This window comes from Macaca thibetana, chromosome 20 (genome assembly GCF_024542745.1).
Source record: "Macaca thibetana thibetana isolate TM-01 chromosome 20, ASM2454274v1, whole genome shotgun sequence".
Lineage (NCBI taxonomy): Eukaryota > Metazoa > Chordata > Mammalia > Primates > Cercopithecidae > Macaca > Macaca thibetana.
The window spans coordinates 68,112,608-68,131,352 of NC_065597.1; the positions used below are offsets into that span (position 1 = coordinate 68,112,608).

The following is an 18,745-nucleotide window of genomic DNA, read 5'->3' on the forward strand; positions in this document are numbered from 1 at the left end:
TATTCTTAAAGAAATCTAAACATTTACAATGGAAATATGTCAATGAAGTTATAATAGTGGTTCAACAATCCAAAATAGCAATGATTGGATAGATGGATGGATAGGGACCACATCCTGTGGACAGACAATTTGTTTGCTAAACTACTACAGGGTACTCACCAAAGGGCTACATACCATCATGCTAATGCCTACCTTAATGGAGAAAACTAAAATTTATTTTGCCAATGTCTCCAACATAAGCTAATCTCTTTTAAACATGGATGTTACTTGCCTGGATGCAAAAGTATTTGAGTTTTCTTTTTGTTGTTGTCGTTGTTTGTTTTTGTTTTTTGAGATAGTCTCATTCTGTCACTCAGGGTGGAGTGCAGTGGCGTGATCTCGGCTCACCGCAACCTCTGCCTCCTGGGTTCAAGCAATTCTCCTGCCTCAGCCTCCCGAGTAGTGAGGATGACAAGTGCCCGCCACCATGCCTGGCTAATTTTTGTACTTTTTGTGTCGAGACAGGGTTTCACCATATTGGCCAGCCTGGTCTGGATCACTGGCCTCAAGTGATCCACCTGCCTTGGCCTTCCAAAGTGCTGGGATTACAGGTGTGAGCCACTGTGCCTGGCCTTGTGTTTCCAACCCATAACTTACGGATCTTTTTAAATAAGTGCAATGAGAAGATAGAGTGGGTGAACTCTTTGGCTCTTCCAGCTCTAGCATTGCAAGGTTCTGGCTGAGATTCGTTCCTGAATCTTCTGTTAACAGAGAATAGCCAACTTCTTTGTTCCAGCCTTGAATTCGAAAATTGCACAGAATTCATAGGAACTTACTATGCACCTAAAGAGTATATGGCATGTAATTAAGGGCATAAAATGATGATTGTGGGCTAATGCATGACCCAAATACTGCCCACAAAATAGATTAATGCCTATTTCTAAGTTCATTGGAAACACCTGTAGTCCCAGCTACTCAGGAGGCTGAGGCAGGAGGATCACTGGAGCCCAGGAGTTTCAGGCTGCAAGTGAGCTAAGATGGTGCCACAGCACTCCAGCCGGGGTGATGGAGTGACACCCCTCTCTCACATAAATAAATAAATTAAATTGCTTAATGGGGCTATGAGCTATGCAGAGGCAATTAAGATCTTTGAACACTTAAATCAGTCCTTTGCATAGCAGTCTCTATGAGCTATAGAAAGGACAGATTTAGGTGTGTGAAGGACCTAAGCAAATATAGAGACTGCTTAGTCATCCTGAGAGGGTAAATTGATGACAATAAATACAGGTATGAATAAGCACAAAGCACCAAATGAAGACAAAGTCACGATGAAACTTGTCAGATGGCTGCGAGATTTGCAATGGAAATATGCCAGTGAAGTCCCCCTAAGGAAACATTAAATCCAACCCTTAGAATATGCCTAAGCTTTCCTCATTTAGCAAAAGCAAGACGTCCTCAGGTCTTAAAAACAAAACTTCAGTCATTTCCTTCTCTAATGAATCTTACTTTGTTTGCCCATGACCTAGACTTAGACCAAGAACAGCTTGTACTGATAATTTGTACTAAAACATGAGTGATTGAAAACTATCTGTCTATAAGTCATTAAATACAAAATTACCTTGAAAATAAATTGGGAATTAGAGTTTTAGTTTGACTCTTGAAACAGGAAATTTCACAATTCTTATGATGAATTTATTCCCCTGGATAAAATATTTTTAATAAAGAATTCGGAACCAAGGAGACCACTCTGATTTCTCATTATGGGTACTGTAATTATCTCATAATTATGATGATCTACCTGGCAGAATGTTTACTATGTGCTTGTGATTGTGTTAAGACCTTCATAGACATTACTGTATTAGGATTTCACAACAACTGTAAACCTCACATATAAAAAAGAAGAGGCTCAGTTATGTAACATGCCTATGGTCCCACTCTGGGTCAGATTGGGAATGAGAGTGCCAAGCTCTGTACCTAGATGCTACCCTGCTTCTCCTGATAACCTCTAAAGATATTTAACCAGTGCCATTTTCTTTTTACCTTTCATAGCAACCTCCAATTCTGCCAAAATCTGAGGCTGAAACCCTAGTCCTAAAAAGAACATCAGACACAGAGATGCTCAGAGATATCCTGTTCCTGTCCAACTTATCCTAAGTTGGGATAAATCATTCATTTTGGCTCTCCAGGACTGGACACTCTTTGATGACCAGGGTCTTTAAAATAATAAAATAGCCGTGGTATTGAGTAATAAAGGTCTTTAGTTTATCCTGAAAGCCAAGGACCATTTATTGCAGAGAATACATGGGAGTGAGAAGCATCGTTCTCAGGCTCCTAAAGAAACAAGAGACAGTACCCATGTCTTCAAATTAAATGTGAATCTTAGGAAAACAGAACTGGTATTGACAAAACAGCTCAGTCACACTGTCATCTGAAAAGACAATTTTGAAGCCACCGAAACATGTTATTGGAGTTTGCTCCAGGCGCAGGTCTCCAACAAGAGCACACTCAAAGTCTGTAATATTGCACAGGCTTGGGTCTGCTGGGGCCCTCCCCAGGGTGAAATGAGTAATTCCTTTCTGCAATAGCAATCTATTTAGAAAAGAGGCCAGTGTGGCTGGGCATGCCTGGGGGATGCCTTCTGGGCTTCTAGCCCTTACGAATTTTGGTCTCGAGTCTGACATGCCTGTTTTTGAGCTCTGGCTACTGTTTCTCAGCCACAGTGACCTTCAGTAAGTGACTTGCCTCAGATTCTGTTTCTGTAACATGGGATGATAACACTTCATAAGTGGTGGGGAGGGCCAAGATTAGTTGAGATTGTGCATGGAAAGTGCTTAAAATATAGTCTGACATTCAATGAGCAAAAGTTACGATTTTTGAGATTTTTTTCTTGATTCTCATTTAGATGTAACTCTTCACCCTATTTTTAGACACAGCAACCTTCAATTATTTTGCCCAGCTTTCAACATAAGTACATGAGGCGTAAATCCTCCTCAAAGGAAAAGAACTCTGTTATTCTGTAATCCATCATCTGAGGGTTGTTTGGAAGAAAAGAGGGAGGGAGGAGATCTGGAGAAGGGTCACAGCAGAGGAAGGGAGTAAGAGAACACGTAAGAGCAGACAGGTTCAATGGTCAACTTGAGCTCCTTCCACTTGTAAACAGAATGGAGGGTCAACTCTTGTCAAGACCGGAGGCCAGGTCTTAACTGACCTGTTCATCTAAGCTAGAGGGCAGCCATGAAGAAACCAACCTTTGTGAGAATTCTAAGCCATTGGCCAAGAGATCCTCTAGGGCAGCAGTGCCCAAACTTTTTGGTACCAGTTTTGTAGAAGACAATTTTTCCATGGACATGGTGGGGCAGGGAGGATGGAATAGTTGCATTCCAAGATGAAATAGTTGCATCTCACATAATCAAGCACTAGATTCTCATAACGAGCACACAGTCCAGATCCCTCGCACATGCAGTTCGCAATAGGCTTTGCGCTCCTCTGAGAATCTAACGCCTTTGCTGATCTGACAGGAGGCAGAGCTACAGTGGCAATGCTCACTCACCTACCACTCACCTTTTGCTGTACAGCTCAGTTCCCAACAGGCTACAGACCGGCACTTATTTGTGGCCTAGGGGTTGGGTACCCCTGTTTTTGGAGACAGCTGGAGACTGGGGAAACAGCCTGGACTTTAACATCAGGCAGACAAGACATGGGTGAGGACCTCAACTGCACCATTCCCAACTCAAAGCATCTTCAACCTCTTTGTCCCTTTATTGGTGGGATTCTAACAGCATTTAAAAGGTTGATGTGGTAACAAAACAAGATGGTGACCAAAAGAGGGCCTAGAATGGTCTTTGGGCCATGGGAGGCCTTAACCAAGGACAGCACACCTCAACTTTTCTTCTCCCGGACACCCAACAATTCTAAAAGTACTTTCTTTTGTCAAAGAGAGGGATAGCCACACCCAAACACACAGAGTCCGTAGGGACATGAACCAAGAGTTGGCTAGCACACCGGGTTGGGCAAGAGTGTGGGTGCAGGCCTTCTCAGGTTCTCTCCATGAAGGTGCAAATTGGTGCCAGCTCTTTGTAGGGTAATTGATCAATGTCCACATCTTAAATCCATGTACCTTTTAACCATTCACACCCAGAGGTGCACAGAGATGGACAGCAATCTTTGTACCTAGCTCTGTACTGTAACCTGACGGTAAATATCAACAGTGCAAGATTAAATCCAGAGACAACCTAAATGCCATCATTAGGATACTTCTGTACATAAAAATGCACACACACACACACAAAAAAAATGAGTTGAACCCCTAAATATGATAAAGAATAATCTCTGAGATATAAAGGGGGTGCCAAAGTGGGTGTTTAGATTTCAATTCTGTAATTTTGAGAATGGAAATTGTGAGTAGTTATAAGATACAAAGATTGAATTAGAGACAGATGATAGAGATAGAGGGAGATAAAGATAGAGATAGAGGACAAGCAGGCATATGCTTGCATTTGCATAAAACACTTCTGGAAGGAAATATAAGGTATTAGTAACTCACTTCTGGCAGAGAGACTAAGAATTTGGGTTGTGGGTGTTAGGACATGTTAGTTTTCATTTTATATCCTTTTCCAATGTCTGACTTTTTAAACCCCAAGCCTGAATTGCTGTTTTCCCCTATACCTTAGTGATTTCATCAGCTTCAAAATCAAAACTGGCATGGAAAGGGTTAAGAACAAGATACCATCACCAACCAATGTCTTATCTTCCTAAAAGTATTAAGGAAATTTGGAGGCACAGTTAACACTCCAGTGGGAAGCGGCTGAGGCCAAAGAAGAAACTGGCTCTTTAAATAGTTCTTTTCCCTGTCAGTCGAGCCTCCAGCTCAGAAACCTAGCTGGGGCACCCACATTCCTTCTCCCATCAGGGCCTAGAGCTAGTGGGAAAGTGGTGGGAGCCTTTTCAACAGACTGCAGAAGCATTAAAAATAGAAGTTAAGTTGCTATTGGAGATACATGGAGAGTTCGCCACTTGCAAATCTCTAATGATAATATGTCAAGAGTAAAATACCTTGTCAGGAACAGTATCTAATATAATACAGTATTGGCTCTGTCAGCAATGTGATCCATGATATGTTTGGAGGCCTACATGAAATAGAAATTCAGCAGAAAAAAAGGCCTGCAGGGACTCATCTCAGCCCGTGGGGAACTGAAAGGATGACCTGGTAAGTCTTTTCTGTCTGCATTTTACTGAGCTCTGGTTGGGAGCTCTGGGTGCATCCTCCTTCCCTTTTACAGATTCTGCACTTTGTGTTAAATCATGTGCATATATTAGATGTTCTTGGAGGCCACCAGATGGATGGATGGTTTCTCTTACCCAAAAGTACTTAGTTTCTCAAAGAAATAATGGCCTCCACAATGTCCTTAGAATGATATTAAACATCGTGAATACATATGTCAAAGAAAAGTTAGAGCTATTCCAGGTACAGCACTATCCTATGGGGAATGACTTAGGTATCTCCCAACAGTAACATTTTGTGCAAACACAGGGTCCTGGATATGGGGTGGGGAGAACCATAGTTCTGACCCACTTTGGGGTTAAATTCGTTACATAGGAAATTAAGAACCTGGAGTAAAGACAAAGTCCACCCAATAAACGTAGGAGGAGGCAGAGACAATTTGAAGTAACTTGTCATAGACCACGTTCTGCTGCTGTAGATCAGGAAAGGATAACTCAAAAGCGGCATCTCTTTTTTGGCCAAAGAGAGATAAGTATACAGATGTAATTGTTTGTAACAAAAAACAAGATGGCTCCTTTATGATTCCTGTACTTACCCAATACCAGTCCAGAATATAAATCCTAAAACGTCCTTCAGGATCAGCCACAAAGCCCACCTGCTTCAGCCTCTAATGGCTGTCTTTCCTTTCAAATCCTACCCCTGAGATTGTGTACCATCCAAACACTGCTGGAGGAGACAAACTAGACAGTTAGCCAGTCCACCATACATTCACATTCTCCAAACTTGAGCACCCATTGCCATTCAAATACTCTAGGAATTATCTAAGGCAGATTTCTGACATGTTTGCCCAAGTTCAGGAATCCTTCCTTTGATGATGCTGCCTCCATTCATGGAAAAAATGAAGGCAATGTGGATGGAACTCCTCACATTATCTCTTGACTTGAAAATTTCTCTGCATCCTCCTACATTCCCCCTTCCTTCTCTTCTGTTTCAAAATTGAAGTAGTTCCAAATGTCAGCAGAATTATTTCTGAGTTACCCAAAACTGAAAACAACCCAAATTCCCATGTATAGGTAAATGGAGAAATAAACTGTGACATATCCACGCAATGAAATAGTACTCAGCAATGAAAAGGAAGGAGCTACAGCCACATGCAACAATATGGATGAATCTAAAATAAATGATACTGAGTAAAAGAAGCCAAAGAGAGCGCATAATGTTGATGTTACTGATATAAAATTCTAGAAACTGCAAATTAAGCTATAGGAAAAGAAGCAGACTCATTGGTTCCTGGGAATGAGGCAAAGAGGAGGAGGGGAGGATCATAAAAGAGCAAGAAAAGACTTTGGGATAATGGACGTATTCATTATCTGGATAGCAGTAATGGTTGTGCATGTAGGTACATTTGTAAAAACGTATCAAAGTGTATACTTTAAATATACACAGTTTATTGTATGTCAACAAAGCTGTTAAAAAATGGTTTCTTCCTTCCTAGACTACCTACTGTATCTGAATACTCTTGGTCCTATTCCTTCTTATCTCCTATAAAACACTTCATCCCTTTCTTTCCTGCACCATTATTCCCTTTCTCTTGCTTCCTGTCTTTTGCACCCCAGTAGACCTTGTTGGCATAAACTAGTGAATCTAAATCAACTATCCTACCAACTGATTTCTCTGACCTCTTTGCTTCTCAGCTGCAATCTCTTTTTTTTCCTTATCACTCCAAATATTTATAATGGGCAATGCCCGCCCACTCCAACATATCCCATTTATTCCTCAACTCTTGTCCCTTTTGCATCTCCCTCCACTACTCTAGCAGAACTGCTTTCTTCTAGATCTTTGAAGATGTCCAAACTGTCACTTCAATAATGTCTTCTCAGTTTATTCCCTCCAGGCTCCATAGCCCAACATTCAACTGGTTGAATGTCCAATCTGAACATCCTACTGAGGTCTTATTCAGTAGTTCCTCTTCTTCAAACCCTACCCCGTGAGCTCTCCAATGTTCTGTCCTTGTCTTTCTCTTCACTCCCTACTCTTGATGAACACCAATTCAAGCTTTTTTTTTATACAAACGGCTCACCATGCTACCTTTAGCTCTGAACATGTTCTGTCTACTTAGTTTCTTTAATGATTTGTTCTGAAGGTATCTTATCATGAACTCTGATGAAATGGTCTTCATTCCATGTATTTGGATATGAAGCTCCTCAGTGACCCCAGGGCTGGGACACTCAGTACCAGCCTCAGCCACTGAATGAAGATAACGCCACGCAAGCCAGGAATGGAGACTGATTCCCATGAGAGGGCTTATATAGGATAAATCCAAGAGCTTTTCACAGGTGGTGACTGGAGCCTGAACTTGCAGGACAAAGCCAGAGAGTGGAGGTGAGGACAAGGAAGCCAACCCAGGATGGTTTCCCATTAGAAGCTGATGGACATGTTCCAACAACCAGGCTGTGTCTATCCTCCACCTGGACTTCTTATCGTACGGGCCAACACACTTCCTACTGAGTTTTCTCTTTCCTGTTACCAGAAGACTCTGAAAGGTATAACCTTCTGACTATGATTTTGAAAATGTTTTCTCCTACTATCATCACGATAGATAAAAGCTGTGAATACCTGTATGCTAGAATTTGGCACATTATCATAATTAACAGAAAACATATCCTATATCCTCCAAAGGCTCTCCAAGGAAAGAGAGCTTGTCTGCACATCAGATTATCTCACTGCAGTGCCTGGGGCACTGTGGTCACCCAACACGCTATTTAAATTCAATTGTGTTGATCTCTAAAGTGTTCTTTTTGCAGGGTAAAGATGTGGAGCATCTCAACTCCCCAACTAGATTAAATTTCCTTTAAGCTAGGCATCACTAACCCTTTCTTTTTATGTCTCATTTCATAACTCCTCTGACTTAAACTCTTCTTAAAGCTTTTAAAAAGCATTGCTTGTAACATGGAATTTCAACCCCTTATCAGACCCACCAGGCCCGTAGGATGTTGAATCCCTGCTCATTCCTCCCAGTTCATCTTTTGCCACATCACCTTCAAATCCCCTTCACCATGCCGGAAACATACTGGCCTCTTCTTAGGACTTTGAATGAGCCCAGATCTTTCTACCTTTACAACCTTTGACTGTGGTATTCCCTCTGCCTGGGATGCTTTGTCTTATCACCTTAAGGACCATCTCCTTAAGAAATGCTCCCAGACTATACGTCTGCAGGTAGCACCTCTGTTCTTTTTTAATTTCCCTATGGTACCCATATTTTCCTTAAGACATCTATTGCACATGCTATTTGCCACATGCTCAGTTTCTGCCTCTCATACTGTTACAAGAGGGAAAGATCATTTTGTTTGATTCAACCATGCCAGCTAGTATGAGTCCCAGCCCTACTAGAAGCTTAATAAATATTTGTGAGTAAATAAATACATAAAATTTCCACAGCAGTTAGCTTAATAAATAATGTCTGATTGCACCTTTTTTCAAAATCTGAAAATAACCTATCCAGGCATTACTACTATTGATTATCACAAAATGGCCAACACACAGTAAACAACAACCCCATCACTACTGCCTGGTAGTCAACGCAAAAGCAACAAACACCTGCTGATCCAGCAAACTCATTTAACAGACCAGGCCTAAGGTACAGCAACTAAATAAAAAAAAATCAGTAGCAGGAGTGTTCAGAAGAACCAGAATGTGGAGACAACCCAAGTATCCATCAGTGGACTAATGAATAAATAAACATGGTCTATCCATACAGTGGGAAACCCAACATGAATGAACCTAGACAACATTGTGCTAAGAGAAAGAAGCCAGACACAAAAAACTATCTCTAAGGCAGATTAGTAGTTGCCAGGGACTGGGGAGAGGGAGAATGGGGAGAGTCTGCTTAATGGGTAGGGGGTTTCCTTTTGGGGTGGTAGGAACATTCTCAAACCAGGTAATGGTGGTGGTTTTGCACTACCTAGTGAATATACTGAATACCATTGAAATTTGTACATGAATAAAATGGTTAAAATGGGTAAGCTTTATGTTGTATGTATTTTACCACAATAAATTTAAAAGAGAGGAAGACAACTAAAAATTTCAGAATGTATACTATTTTTTTAAAAAAATCTTCAAAACTAGCCTCCAAATGAATGAGGTGGCAAGTAGCCAAGTTAGTCAGTGGTTGCTTTTATCATAGGAAATGTATCATGCTTCAAACCCATAAACTTCTTCACAAATACTGCCTTTCCAGAGGTCTTGAGACAGGAGGAAGAGGCAGACTTGCCTTGCACTTAAAAAATGTTCCAGACAAGAGGTTTGGGGTGCCCAAGCTTCTAAAAAATTCTGCAGAAAAAGGTTCCCAAATGCATGTTCCATATAGGTTTTGTGGTATGCATGATTACTTTATGTGGCACACAAATGAACATTATTTAATTTTACTGTAATTATTTTTGCTTAGAGTTATATTTGATTAATGGTCAAAACACCAGTTTTCATTTACAGTGATGATAAAATGTCTGTGTTGTTTATATGCCTGTTTCTAATCCATTTAATCATTTGTATGCAATAAAATTTACTCTGTATGGTGTATAAAGTCACATAACCATCACCATTAAGATACAGGACAGTTCCCTTATTCATCCAAATTCTCTCACCCTGCCCCTTTCTAGCCCCTGCTCTTTGGTCCAGCAATAAAAATGAAGAAACTAGGGACAAACACTGCAATCTGGATGAGTCTCAAATGCATGAGGCTAAGGTAAAGAAGCCAGGTTCAGAGCTTTGAGGTATGAATGAGGAGTAGCTGCAAAGGGGCACAAGATTTGTATTTAGGCTGATGGAAATGTTCTGAAATTAGATGATGGCAATCATCACACGACTCTGTAAATATGCTAAAAATCAGTGAATTGTACAACTAAAAATATACTAATTTTATGGTATGTAAATTATAACTCCACAAATATTTTATTTTTGTTTATTTAGAGACAGAGTTTCACTCTGTCACCTAGGCTGGAGTTCAGTGGAGCAATCTTAGCTCACTGCAGCCTCAAACTCCTGGCCTCAAGCCATCCTCCCACCTCTGCCTTCCAAGTAGCTGGGACTACAGACAGGCACCATTACACTCAGCTAAATTTTAAATTTCTTGTAGACATGAGGTCTCACTTTGTTGCCCAGGCTATTCTCGAACTCTTGGCTTCAAATGATCCTCCCACCTCAGCCTCCCAAAGTGCTGGGATTACAGGCATGAGCCACCATACCCAGCCTCCAAAAAGACTTAAAAAATATTATCTTACATCAAATTTTTTTTTCCAAAAAAAAAAGATACTTCATTGGGATCGCATTCTAGAAAGGCAAAACTACAGGAATAGAAAATTGATAAATGTGCCCCTTTACAAATAAATGAAGTTAATGAAAAAATACTTTGATTTAAATGAACGCTAAGAATGAATGCATGGAGATGAGGTAAACTTCATTCAGGAAGCTGGTATGATGAGCATGGGCTTAGGGACTGATCCGTTTGCCGGAGTCCCTGGGTGGATGGGGATGCGCCCCTGCTACCATTCCCAGGGCTGGGGTATGTGCCCCAGCGCAGGTTTGCATAACCTCCCACCCGCAGCCAACACATCCACTTACTGTGGCGGTGCCGGAGACGGTCTGAGCGTTCGTGTCCGCCGGGCTCTGCTCGGAGTGCGTCTGGGCGGGAGGGTACAGGTTTAACGTGTGCTCGGGAACCGTGGTCTGGCCTGTGTACTCTGGCGCGGGGTGGGGATGAGGGGCCGTGTATTCCGCGGGGATACCGTTTTGCGGGGGAGCAAACTGGGCCGAAGCGTAAGGCTGAGCCATTGTGTCAGGGGCAGCGGCTGCTTCCTGATTACCCTGAAAAATCAAAAAGGTGGAGAGAGGGAGAGAACATCATGAGAAGCCACGCTTCAGAAACCTTCCTCCCAGATCCCAGGACGATCGTGCACTGCGTACTTTCTAGGGGTCACCATGGTGCTACCAGCCCGAGATGGACCAATCTATGTTCATCTTCACCAGACTCCATAAGGAAACAGTAACCATCACTTCTCCCCATTTTACAGATGCAGAAACCGAGGCTTGGAAAAAATAAAGTCACTTTTCCCAAGCCAACCAGCCTAATATTCAAAGACGACGAGGAGGGTCTGTGGCTTACTAGATGGGAATTTTTTTTTTTTTTTTTCTGGCAGATCCTTTTCATTTCATTCCCATTTTGGAAACTGTGAGCATTTAGTTGTCCGCAGTGACAGCAGAACCTTGATTTGATACTTAAAGTGCCAAGAGAGATTAAATTGAACGTGTGTGTTCTTGAGAGGAGACACAATTTATGTAAGCATTTGAATTTAATCAAAGTTTTATGTGACTTGGCTCACATAATGGGAAGAGGGAGTATCCTTTTAATGGTCCTACTGTCTGTGTGGTTGTGTGTTATGTTGTGTGTGTGTGTGTGTGTATGTGTGTGATGTCCCCAGTGCCAAAATAAAGCAGCTGATAAAAATTCAGGGCCTAATTTGGACAAAGATTGTTCTCTCTGACATCCCCATTTTAAACACTTCTGGAAAATATTGGATTTAACTCTTAGTCTCATTAGTCCACGCCTCTCCCTCCCTGCCTTGCTTTTTTATGAGCACAGAGTATTATATAACAATTCATTCTTCAGATCTAGGCAAAACATGCAGTGTGACAATTACAGCCAACTCAGAAGAATTTTAAAAACACACACAACAAAAACCTGAATTCAAATGCTTCCATTTCAGGAAACATCTCTCTCTCTACCTCCTCCTCCACAGTCCTACCACGACACACACACACATGCACGCGCGCGCGCGCACACACACACACGGCATAAGAAATGGTAACCCAAAGGTCCAAATTTTCCATGGTCTCAGTAGATGGGATCAAACAGTCAGAAAGACAGAGAGAGGAAAAAAACTTAGCAATTAAGCACACGAAATAGCTGCCTCTCCTATTGTCTGTGGTAAATCAGATGTGACTTTAGCCCTCGTACAATGATACCAGGGCAAAAATATCAGAATTGCTCCTTATCTCTTTGGTACTCGCCACCAACGTCCGAAATCCTCTTTCTCTAAAGCAATTTGAGTGCAGCAAAAACATGATGACAGAAAGAAGGGAAGAAAAAAATAAGTTTGTTCTCAGAGCAGCACACGGAACTGGTGCATTTGTTTAGAAGGGACCTTAATTAGAATGTTAAAGATGACACTTGGAAGAGAACTAAGCTTAGGATAAGTTTAAACATTTTACAAGTAAAAACATTCCCATCAGGCTCTTCCCTCCTCCAGACAAATTTCTCCAAATGTCTGTGCCATTGGAAACAAAAGGACACAAGCGTTTCTTTCTCTTTCTAACATTTTCCCATAGCACTGGGGCCATGGAGGATGTGCCTATGCTGAGGCTGAGTTACTATCCATAAGCAGTTAACCCTGCCCATCTTGGGAAACCACAGAAGACATGCACTGATACTGCTGGTCTGTCATCACTCCTGTTTCTTCAACAAGACCCCAGTTTCCTTCTGGGGGACAGTCCCACTCTCAGCTTGTATGGTACAAATATAGTTGAACCCAGCTCCTGGTCACTGCGAGATGAGCCATAGGATACCAGCCTGGCCATTCAGAAGGTCCCACTGAAACAGTCCCATGGATTTGGGTTCATGCACATCTATCGAGTGAGTCCATTAGTGCGTTAAGGCCTAGCCACACCACTGAGTCCCAGTCATCCCGGGGTTTTGCTGTAGTTTTGGGGAAGAAGTTCTCTTTCCACTCTGGCAGCTGTAAAAACAACATAAGCCTGGAGCTGCCAAAAACTGACACTTAGGCTGGGCATGTTGCCTCTCGCCTGTAATTCCAGCACTTTGGGAGGCCAAAGCAGGTGGAATACTTGAGATCAGGAGTTCGAGACCAGATTGGGCAACATGGTGAAACCCCATCTCTACTAAAAATGCAAAAATTAGCCGGGCGTGGTGGCACATGCCTGTAATCTTAGCTACTCAGGAGGCTGAGGCAGGAGAATCACTTGAATGTTGGAGGTGGAAGTTACAGTGAGCTGAGAGCGCACCACTGCACTCCAGCCTGGGCCACAGAGCAAGATTCTGTAACAACAACAACAACAACAACAACAACAAAACTGCCACTTGAAGGGGACCTGCCTACAGGTGAGGCCAAACTAGAGGAAAATGAAGAGAAGAAACTGAGGAATAGAGAGATTTCTACTGAGTCCCAGTGACATCATTTGAGTCTTGAATCCAGCTTTACCCACAGTTAGCACCACCCCTGTTTGTTTTAGTTACACAAGTCAGTAAACGTCCTATATTTTAACAGCTTTACTTAGATATCATTAACATAAAAATTATTTATGTAAGGTGTATAACATGATGTTTTGACATATGTATACATTGTGAAATGACCACATTCCAGGTAATTAGCATATCCATCACTTCTACATGATTTCCATTTGTGTGTGTGGTGAGATTTAATTTAAGATCTATCTGCTTAGCACATTTCCAGTATATAATACAGTATTTTTAACTCGTTCCCATGCTGTACTTAAATCTCCAGAACGTATCTGTCTTGCAAAACTGACACTTTATACCCTTTATCTCATTTTTTAAGCTACTTTTTCTGTTACTTACAACCAAAAGGGTCTTGACTAATTAAAAAAAAAAAACTTCTGCTGTTTTATAACTAAACTAGTGTCTTTTCTTTTTCTAGGCTGTTCAGGGAACATATCCTTCTGTACAGAAATTTCATAGCGATGCCACTTCTCTATGGGTGATGAAAAGCCCCAGAAATGTTGGGATCTTGGGAACCATCTGATGAGACATTCATTGTACCAGAGGCAGCTTCTGCTCAAAGGTCTGTTTCTGTCTCCCCAACCTTCTACCTGGCCCATCTCTGAATTGAAAGATAGACTTGTGTAAACTCTTCCAAAGCAGTGGTGTGGACAATGATCATATGAAGACAAAGGCTTCCCTCCTCCACCTCCAGCAGAAGATACTTTCACCAGGAACATATATAACCCTGGGGGCTTTTCATCAGTGCAAAGCAACCTCAGGAAAAGTGGCCTATTCCTACTAGTTCCTGCAAAAAAGTCAAGGCTCCTTGTAGACTTGGAGCTATCTCTGTATCGAACAGAGAAGGGTCATGCCCTCCAGAAGCTTATGGTAAGTTAAGGGAGAAGAGCTCCATCCTCTCAACTCCATCAAGTCTTCACATTCACTGCCCCTCAGCTTGGAAAGCCTCACCTCCCACTTGCCCAGCTAGTCTTTACTCTTCCTTCAGTTCGCACCAAGAGTCCCTCCTCCAGCAGGCTTTCCTTGATGCTGAAACCCAGTCAGTTGCCCATCCCCTTTACTCCACTGCAGCTGGATAGTCATAGCTCACACAGCTCCAAGTACTGCCATGACCTGTTTATTTGTCTGTGAGCTCCCTGAAAACAGGACACTCTGCCACATTCCCTGTCCCATCTCCATGGTCCAACAGCATACTAGCTGCAAAGTGGATATTTATAAATGTCTGCCAAGTGAATATGTGCTTGAAAAATGACCTCTGGGCTCTGTAAAGCCTAGTCTGGCAGCAGGAGATAGGGTAGGGGGATGAAGAGAGGACCTAGCAAATGACTCATGAGGCAAACCTGGCCCAAATTTTGTTTTTGTAAATAAAGTTTTATTGGAACACAGCCATGCTCATTTGTTTACTGTCTGTAGCTGCTTTTGTACTACAAATGCAGAGTTGGATAGCTGTGACAGAGACTGCCTAGCCCACCAAGCCTGAATCATCTATTATCTGGTCCTTTGTGGAAAACGTTTTCTAATAGCTGTGGCAGAATGTCATTAGATATGGGGTCACCAGTTGAGAAGCCATTATTGCATAAATAGTTTGGGCAGGAAATAAAGCAGGCAGTGAAGCAGAGAGAGAGAGAAAGGGGCTGTATTCTATCTAAACCAAAGAGGGGTGATAGCTAGTCTTGGAGACTGGCAATATTGAAAGTGGTGCAAAAACAGTGAGTCAGAATCTTTTGGGGAATTTACTTTCCATTAGCAAATCTTTAACCTGTAAACACACATGCACACAGGCTTTAAATCTGCATAAGTGGGCTTTGAGCAGAAGGTTCATGATGGCCTCAGACTTCCATTAAAGCAGCCCCTTCTCCTCACTGGTCCTCAGAAGAAAACCTAATAGGTGGCAGGCACGGTGCTGGGCGCCTCATACCGGCAGTTCTTCCAGAGTGGTGACTGCTCCCCACAGGACATAAGGCAATGACAGGAGACAGTTTTGATTATCACAAATGAGGGAGGATGTGCTACTGCCATCTAGTGGGTGGAGGCCAGGGATGCTGCTAAACATCCTACAGTGTACAGGACTGCCCTGAACCACAAAGGACTGTCCCACCCCAAATGTTAATAGTGCCAAGGTCCAGAATCCCCACTTTGCATGCAATGCATCTCTAATCTCAATTTACCTTGTCATCAAAGATGCTCCAGGCCAAAGCTGGGAATAATTATTCAAGGTTACAGCCACAGATAGTTCTTAGGGAAGCCAAAAGTTAAACCAAGGCATCTCTTATCTAGCAAGAGAATCACCTGGTGGGTAGTTCACTTCGTTCACTTCATTCATTCATTCATTCTTTCTTTTTATTTTTATTTTTTTGAGACAGAGTTTTGCTCCTGTTACCCAGGCTGGAGCGCAATGGTGGGATCTCGGCTCACTGCAACCTCTGCCTCCCAGGTTCAAGCGATTCTCCTGCCTCAGCCTCCCGAGTAGCTGGGATTACAGGTGCCCACCACCAGGACTGGCTAATTTATTGTATTTTTAGTAGAGATAGGGTTTTACTATGTTAGCCAGGCTGGTCTCAAACTCCTGGCCTCAAGTGATCCACCTGCCTCAGTCTCCCAAAGTGCTGGGATTACAGACATGAGCCACCGCACCTGTCCACTTCCCATTTTTAAATAAGCAACTCCCTCTCTATCATATACACCATGGACCTGTGTTTTAGCTGTTGGTGTGTTACTCCCTGTGAGGAAGCCAGGGACTAGGGTATTTGATTCAAAGATGCCAGCAATTCCAATGGACAGGTTAGGTTGGTGACCATTCGAAAGGAGTGGGGCAGCAGCCTGGGAAACTTCTGTACTACCTCAAGCCTGAGGCCTGACTTTGAAATGCTTTGAGGCTATCTGAGGAAAGGCAAGGGCCAGCTGGGGGTATCACATGTGCCAATGCAAACCACCCACCTCTATCATGAGTTGTGCAATTCTGGCAAACACAGAGCACCATGCTCTAGGCTAGCCATGGTAGCCAAGGAGCCTGCAGTTAGCATCCAGGAACATGGGGCTCCAGATTTCATCCTGTACCTAGAGTTCTCAAACAGATGTTGGTGGGACCCCCCTACAGTGACTTATTAACACTGACAGCCGTTCCAGAGAGACCCTAATTAATATTCCCCACATTTGCACTTTAGGCTAATTACAGCTAATATTTAATTAAGACCATTGTACTTCCTATGGAATTATTTTTCACCTTCAAATGGCTCCAGAGATGTCTTTGTTTCCTCCCTAGTGATGTTCCTGGATTCTTAGCTTTGCTGAAATGTATTTTCTGGAAAAATACATTGACATTAAGGGCACCTTTTCAACTCCAGGTCATAGCAAATCCTAGGCACCCGAACAGGCTCCTGGGTTGGAAACTGAAGCCAACTTCATGTAGGGGACAGTGACAGGCAAAATTATTTGGAGCATTCTGGCTAGACATTCCCTCATTTGCAGAAGCCTTCTTTCTTCTACTCCAGTGCCAAGTCCCCACCTTTCCCTAAATAAGTGGAATGATCAGAGTTTCTGATATCTGCAGTCAGGGTGCTTGTGGGTGTTCCTAGTTGACGAGCAGGATGATCTGCCTTGCAATTGTTCCCCACACCATCAAGCAAACGCTTCAGAAGCTTTTGCAAACTTAACGTTTAATTTCAGTGCCTGGACTTTCTTGAGTTGTTACTCAGTACACAAAAAGAGGATGAAAGGAGGCCAAGCTCTCATGCTTTAAAACCCACTATTGCTGCTGTAGAACTGACTAGAACCTTGAAATAAACAACATTTATTAGGATAAACTTAGAAGAAACTTTCTTCTCCCCAGTCACCAAACCTCTCAGTCAACGAGAGCGACTCAATGACAGCAGGATGGAAACCTGTCATTACTTAAAACACTCTAACGTGTAGTTTTCACTCTAGTTACCAAGAGCAAAAGGATTATTAAAATGTAACCAAGTCTGATTCCTAAAAGCAAAAAAAAAAAAAAAAAAAAAAAAAAAAGTCATTTCAATTTAAATATTTTACTGAAGCATGAAATAGCCCGGCTATCATTGCTATTTTAAGACAAACACTGTAATCTGACTATTAGCATAGTGTGCCGACTCTTGTATGCACACAATCAGAGGGCCACTCTTCTGATGCTCAGACAATTTCTTTGGTCACTAAAATATCCTGAACCCTGAATTTTCTCTCTGAAGTGGACTCAGCAGACAGAGTCAGAGAGAAAAAAAAGTGAGAGGCTTTTTTTATTGTCCTTTTTGTCTTTCAAGACATTGCCTTTCTCCCAGTTGTTGCCCTGAGTGGTTTAATAAACTAGTTTTGAGAAACTAATAAGACAACCAAGAGCGGTAGCCAGTCAGGCTTTGCAAAATCTTTTGGCTCAAAATCTAATGCAAACCGTATCTCAACTGAAAAATAATCTTTAAGTGGCCGAACATGAAATGGGTCTATTCTTTTCCATGTAACTACCTGACTTTCACTGACAAGGCAAAGTACCTGCTTTCATAGCTGTCCAGGTGGACTTTAAAATAGACAAGTATTTTCGTGTGTGGGTGTGTGTTTGCACACTCACACGCCTGTGTTTCCCCACCTTTATAGTCAGACTTCTTGAGCACACCCTCCCTTTCTGCATCTGGAATTTATTTTTCCCCAGTTTATTTCCTGCTGTGGAGAACTTCCTCTGGCCTAAACTCAACCCTTATAATGAAGAAATGCACAGGAATTGTCAAAAGTTAATAAGCCAGCTGATCGTATCTGTCTACACAGCCCAGGAAAGCAACGGTTCCTGCAGCGGGACCCCCCACCAGCATGGACTCACTGGAGGAAAACTATCCATTCTTGGTGGTTGCCTGCAGTTTTCAGTCTTGCTGACGGTTTGTTTTACTTTAGTTTAGGAGCATGGTCTACGCCACTTCTCTGGCAAGAAATCGCGCATATTCAGAGAAACCCTCTTGTGCTGAACCGAACTGAGCTAAACCGCATCATGCCCTAGGGGCATTGGAACAAAGAAGAAAAATACGAAAGGACACCATTAACCTGCTGGTTCTAAGAACCGCTCAGTTCCACACATCAAGCAGAAAGCGCATGCGCGCACGCACACATATACACACACACACACACACACACACACACACACTCTCTCTCTCTCTCTCTCTCTCTCTCTCTCTCTCTCTCTCTCTCTCTCTCTCCCCACCAAAACTCCTCTCCTTTCCCCGGACATGATTCAAGGAGCA

The 18,745-nt window shown here is 42.4% G+C and overlaps 1 protein-coding gene across 15 annotated transcripts in view; it reads right to left on the reverse strand.

The window, feature by feature from the left end:
* Positions 1-18,745, reverse strand: part of RBFOX1 (RNA binding fox-1 homolog 1) — a 2,487,135-nt gene that overhangs the window by 181,388 nt on the left and 2,287,002 nt on the right. For all 15 annotated transcript variants that reach the window (XM_050774301.1, XM_050774299.1, XM_050774300.1 and 12 more), the window contains one exon: positions 10,817-11,059. In XM_050774301.1, coding sequence (XP_050630258.1) covers positions 10,817-11,059 — 243 coding nt within the window. The remainder of the gene's footprint in view (positions 1-10,816; positions 11,060-18,745) is intronic.